The sequence below is a fragment of the Lepidochelys kempii genome, chromosome 1, assembly GCF_965140265.1.
Source record: "Lepidochelys kempii isolate rLepKem1 chromosome 1, rLepKem1.hap2, whole genome shotgun sequence".
Classification (NCBI taxonomy): domain Eukaryota; kingdom Metazoa; phylum Chordata; order Testudines; family Cheloniidae; genus Lepidochelys; species Lepidochelys kempii.
This window is the reverse complement of record NC_133256.1, coordinates 267883353-267889352: the sequence shown is the minus strand read 5'-3', so window position 1 is coordinate 267889352 and position 6000 is coordinate 267883353. Positions and strand designations below refer to the sequence as shown.

The 6000-nt window shown below is 41.1% G+C and overlaps 1 protein-coding gene across 2 annotated transcripts in view; it reads right to left on the bottom strand.

Moving 5' to 3' along the window:
* Positions 1-627: 627 nt before the first annotated feature.
* NTN4 (netrin 4) overlaps positions 628-6000 on the bottom strand; it is a 97725-nt gene continuing 92352 nt past the window's right edge. Inside the window, exons 10-11 of one of the 2 annotated variants that reach the window (XM_073327493.1) lie at positions 2544-2694; positions 628-1609 (exon numbers count right to left, since the gene is read on the bottom strand). In XM_073327493.1, coding sequence (XP_073183594.1) covers positions 2558-2694 — 137 coding nt within the window. In that variant the 3' untranslated portion in view covers positions 628-1609; positions 2544-2557. The other variant, XM_073327494.1, reaches the window with a different exon arrangement.

Genomic DNA, 6000 nt, shown 5'->3' with positions numbered 1-6000 from the left:
GAGTAGTTCACCGCCTGTGCCTTCTGGCCATTCCTTTTCAGTACCTGTGAATGATTTTACTTTTGTTTTGTTAGCTGTAGGCCTTTTTTGTTTGGTTTTAATTTCCCACAGCATCTTCCCCTTTCAGTTTCAAATGAGAGCTGGAGGGACAATGGGTTAGCGTGATTTGGATCATCACTGGCCTGGTATTCATGTGTAGCCACTCTCCAACTCAGGCTATTGCTTTTCTGTGAGTACCAGATTCTGGCCAAGTCTAAACGACATTAAGGATGAAATAACCCCTGTGCAGAGGGCCTACATTTGACACCCCTCAAAATAGGACAAAAATGTGAATTACATAGTACTTAGGCCTTGTGCTGATTCTTTGCACAAGGGCTGAATTTCACCAAAGATGAATTTCATCCGATGAAGTGAGCTGTAGCTCACGAAAGCTTATGCTCAAATAAATTTGTTAGTCTCTAAGGTGTCACAAGTCCTCCTTTTCTTTTTGCGAATACAAACTAACACGGCTGCTACTCTGAAACCAAAGAGAATAAAATTCTGCTGTACAATGGCTTTCTTTTTTCCTTGCATTGCGGGTGTCAGAACAATATTACTAGAGATGTAAATGGGAGTGAAAGATCAGGCTTTTGAAATCATATCATATTTATTACATACATGAGATATAAAAACAAATTACCAAAATAGCATCATTTTTGTGAGTCAACACGACCCTGAAAGAGAAATACATTTGTGAAGCAGATTGGCAGACTTGAATTTTTTTATGGCATTGCAGTTCCTCCTCTTTTTTCCCCTCATGCTCATAAACAGAATACACTTTATGTACTGAAGTTTAAAGATGGGTTACAGAAAAGGTATAATCTAGTGTTGGAAATGGCAATAACTGTGATATGTCCCATAAATTGCTGTTAAAATGGAAAATGGTCATATATACCGTAAATAAAAACACAGGGGAAAACAAATGTAATGTTCAGTTTTAAATACTAACATCGAAAATAAAATAAGCTCTAGATCTCCCATGAATTACGGGGCTGTGATATGTGAAACAGAGTTCTTTTCACTTAAAAAGTCCATCTCTTTGTCCGCAGGCAGAGTTCTTATCCTCTGGCAATTGCATTCTTGCTTCTTAGTCTCTTGTTCTCTATGCTGTTTGTGAAGTCTCATTATAGTCTATACCCATCGGGTTCAAACTCTGGTCTGAAATTGGGACTTCAGTGCAAGTACATTATCTTTCAGATTGCATCCTTGGATTCTCTGAGCGGTCAGTGCCAAGACCAAAGAGGACTATTCCCTTTATACCATTAATGTTGTCCACATTTAGGGGTCTTCTGGAGTGCTTCTGTTTCAATAGGTTGTTTGTAGGCCATCTTCACCCCTTTTTCTCTCAAACAACATTAAACTTGCCACACCATGAAGCGGCAGGTAGTAAAGTGCTTTATACAATGACATATTTACATTTGGATAGGATCAGTTTTAACACTTTGTGGACAAAACTTCACATACGCTGCACCTCTTTAGTAAAACAACATTGCTGACAAAGGGCTGGATTCGGCTCTTAGTTATTCTGGTGTAAACACAGAGTCATTCCATTGACTTCGACAGGTTCACACTGGTGTAAGTGAAAAAACAATTTGGCCCTAAGTTAAATCCTACACATTCCTTTAAAAGCATGCACAACTGTTTTTGATGATGGCACATCCTCATCAGACCTTGTGCTACTACAGAGTAACTGCAAATGACATGTTGCCAACAGAGCTCTCCCACTGATACAAACAATATTTCCAGTTCTATAGAAAGCTGTTATAAGTAGTGGGCCAAAGTCTGATCTTAGGGTCTGGCTATACTGCAATCATGGGATGTGACCACAGCTTGAGTTGATGTACCCAAGCTAGCTTTAATCTCGCTAGCTCAAGTACTGGAGTAGTGACACCACGGCAGGGCAGGCTTCAGTGTCGTTAGCCCTGCAAATCCAGGGTTGCAGACAGGTTTGTGCAGCATGAGCTGCTGCAGCTTCACTGCTCCAGGATCCGAGCTGTGGGGATTAGAGCTAGCTGTGTACTTTGGCCTGAGCTGCAATCACTCCCAATGACTGCAGTCAAGACTCAGTCACAGTACAGCAGTGTAAATACAGGGAACGCCCTCAACTTCACTGAAGATAGTCAGGATTTACACTGGTGTGACTGGCAGCAATTTTTTGTCCATCCTCTTTAGTTTGTGGGCATGATTTTCCTCTCATTTATGCCAATTTTATAGTGGTGTAACTTCACTGACTTCAGTGGAGTTACTCCACAATTACACTGGGGTATGTGAGATGAGAATCAGACCCTACATTTTTTTGAATGTAACATTGGCTCATATGTGCACCCTTCCAAAGCAGTTCCAGGAGAGTACACCAACACTGACCTGGAAGGCTTAAACGAGACAGAGCCTATGAATCGGAACACCACTCTACAAATTGGGCACTATTTTCTTACATTCCAGTTTTCATTTCAGAGGTCTTCTGTCTGTGAAGTTTGCATTTTGTGCATAAAGAAATGCCCTACCTGTTTGTGCACTTCTAGTTGCAGTCTCTTTTTAAAATCTCCAAGACTTTTCTTCCAAGAGCTGATTTCCACTGGTGTACAAAACTTTTCATATTGACTATCAGTCTCCCAGTCCGTACTTCCTCATGCCCTGCCACAAGGTATTCCAAGCCTGCAAATCATCAAAGTGGTCAGGGTTTGTATGGCAGAATGCTTAAAAAGATATCTACACTGAAAGTTAATATAAGTAGCTATTCTGAAGAAAAAAACCCTACATTTGTGTAGAAATACTGTATATATAGAGAGATGCATCAAAGTCAGCCCTGTGCCCCAACTGACAGTGAGATCTGCATGAGATGCTGTTGTCAAGCTCTGAATCTGGTGGTGACTTACACTATATAGGCAAGTGGCATGTGGGAAGAGCTGTGGAGATAGAGGAGGTGCTGGGTAAAAGGTGCTCATTTTCATACCCTCTCTTTACAGACTTAATAGAAGTTGCTGGGTTAAATTCACTCCTGCGCAGCCAGCATAAGGTTTAGGCATTACTCAGACCCCACTTAAATTCTCAAATTAGGGCATATGTGGGACATAAATGATCCACAGGCTTCATGTTGACCTTCTTCTGCACAGGGGCAGATTTCATTCCTGTTGAGCCCCAGTTGCCCATGCAAAGCTGGCACGGCATGTGTACAACTTGTCTAATGTGTGTGTGTGTGTATACATGTCATAAAGGTGGCATTAAAGGGGAAAATCAGGTAAATATTTCCATGCCACTATATTTAGCTCTACAGCTAAAGGTGAATTAAGGCTCATAATTTAAACAGATTAGAATAGTGTAGCCTAGCAAAGCAGTTATTCTCACCAATAATGAATGAAATTATCTATCAGGTTTTAGATATTTAAAAATACAGGATCTGCTGCAGATCAGTAAGGCAAGTTCCATATGTATTCCTCTCCTGTCATGGACATCCACAGCTGCAGGTTAAGTGCCTTTAGGAACCCAATTAGCTATGAGATACTCCAAATGAGGCAATGGGGCTAGTAGAAGAACTGGAATGAGCACCTGGAGGGTGCCTGAGGGCTTGCATTCAAACCAAAACGTGCTTCATTAAATTCTGCCTCACCCAGACATTTCAGAGATATGTTAGCAGCGTCCTTCAAAAATCTTGCCTGAATTCTAGATGCTTCCAAAATCCAGTGAAACGCAGTGACATAGAATCCTGGTACATGGCTCCATCACATGCTTTTGATGCCACAGGCCTGATTCTGAACTCACCTGATTTTACACAGGTGTAACTCTGTTCACTGCAGTGGAATTGCTTAATTTATACCAGATTACTGGCTCTGGCACTGATTCAGGAAGGTGCTTAAGCACGTGCCAGACTTTAAACACGGGAGCAGTCCCATTGAACTCAATGCGGTGACTCACATGCTTCAAGCTAGGCACATGCTTTCTGAATACCTTGTTGAGTCAGGGCCAGTGGGGGCAGAATGAGGCCCTAGCTGTTTCATATAAGGCTGCAAGTTATGTGAAGAAACACTGGGCCAGATCCTGAGGGCACACAGGAATCTAAAAGCTGTCCTAGCCGGGTAGCTGAGGATTCTCCTGGAGTCAGGGGATGGTGATGATTATTCCTATTTATATTATGATAGCACCCACAGGCCCCAGCCAAGCTCAGGACCCCATTGTGCTAGGGGCTGTACAACACAGAGTAATGGACAGCTACAGCTAGTGTAAAGATGGCATAGTGGGCTCTGCACTAGACTCTCCTGGCTCCCCCAACCATCGTAGGGAGTGTTCCAAAGGTAGAATGTCAGGGGTGTGGCTGCTCTAACTTGTCCCAGCCAGCCTCAAGATCCGGACAAGAGAAAGCTGGCTTAGAGCCATCTTTGCCACCTATAACTCCCTAGGCACAGCTGCGGATTTAGCCCAAAGTAGATAGTGTTATTTTTAACAGGCGAAGACCATTTTAAAAGTATCAATTCCACAAGTAAAGGGGACACAGATATTTATATAATTTGATACAATTTACTATCTGTTACATCTGAGTTTTTGGGCAAAGGCAGTCATCTTTCTGTAAGGTAAACACAGGATACATATCACAGTATGGCTATTTGCAGAGCACTCACTATGGCTGTATCAACATTTTTGTTAGAAACATCATTTTTCAAAGGATCATAAAATCTCTCTAGAGGAGGCAGCTTGGTATGACGCTCTGAGTATGGGAGCAAGTTTTTTTTTATTTAGCAGTTGATGTTGTAGACTTGCTTTTTTTTAAAAGCTGCTCAGCTGTCTTCATGCAAATACAAAAATAAAACAAAAACACTTCCTTAGATGTCTCATTCTGTTCTTCAAGGTTGTGAATTTCATCTCAAATTCCTTGCTTTTAGTTGTGAGGAACTCTGTTATTTTCCTATGTTTGGCAGTGCTGCAATTAGGAAGTGGAGTCTGCTTCCTTGAAGGTGATTGAGACACTTAAATCTTCTGTGTTTACTGTCTTCTTAGTTCACTTCTGTGTGTGTGTTGGAAATATTCCTTGTAGGAACTCAGCTAGCTTATCATCTGAGCACCAGGGTGGTGCGATTTGATGAGTGTTTTTAGATTTTCTGGCTGGAAACTCTAAGATCCAAGCCGCTGCTCCGTATTGCTGGGACAGAATGAAAACATGATATTTTTACACTATTTTTCTCTCTTTCTACTTCGATCTCTTTCGTGTTTTAGGAGATGTTGTTATCTGAGAAGTTATCTGTGAGGAAATCATTTCATGTCTGCTTTGACTTTTTTGTCCTGCTGTTCGTGGTTTTTATTGATCTGAAGGTTATAGTTCCTACACTAAGAGAAGAGTAAATGGGTCATTTAACTTACAAATGCAATACTGCCAACTGGCCAAAAATTAAATTTCAGATTCTTTTTTACTTGCCTTCTAGTTTGTGGGTGTGAACAGTGCATTTGGTTCATGCTTTCAAGTTTTTCTTCATGACCATGAGGGCTAGAAACTTACTATTTTTAAAATGAAAGCTGAGATTCTTTTGCAATCACAGGACTCCAGGAGCTGGGGCATTAAGAAAAACATCAGCTATCACAAGACTACAAATAAAAGCCTTGATCCAGTGATGAGCTCCATGGAAGCAGATCCCTGAGCCTGCAGCAGAGCTTTGTGTTGGTACAGGGTCTTCTCATGCTATCTCATTGAAGAATCAGGGCCTTAGACCCTTTTCCTGCTTAGGGAATATTTGTAAGTATATCACTATTTCCTTAAATTTATTCATTACTTGAACTCATTCAATTAATTTTAAAAAGTGTTTTTACAGTATGGATGGATTGCAAACAATTCACCCAATATTGGATGGTTTGTCATTGTGTAACTCCAGGTTTACACTTGCATAAAACTGGAGTAGGACAGTGGTGGATCAGGGCCACAAAACTGAAAATCTGAGCTATGTTGCTTGTGATTGGCCACATAAGTCATAGAATTGG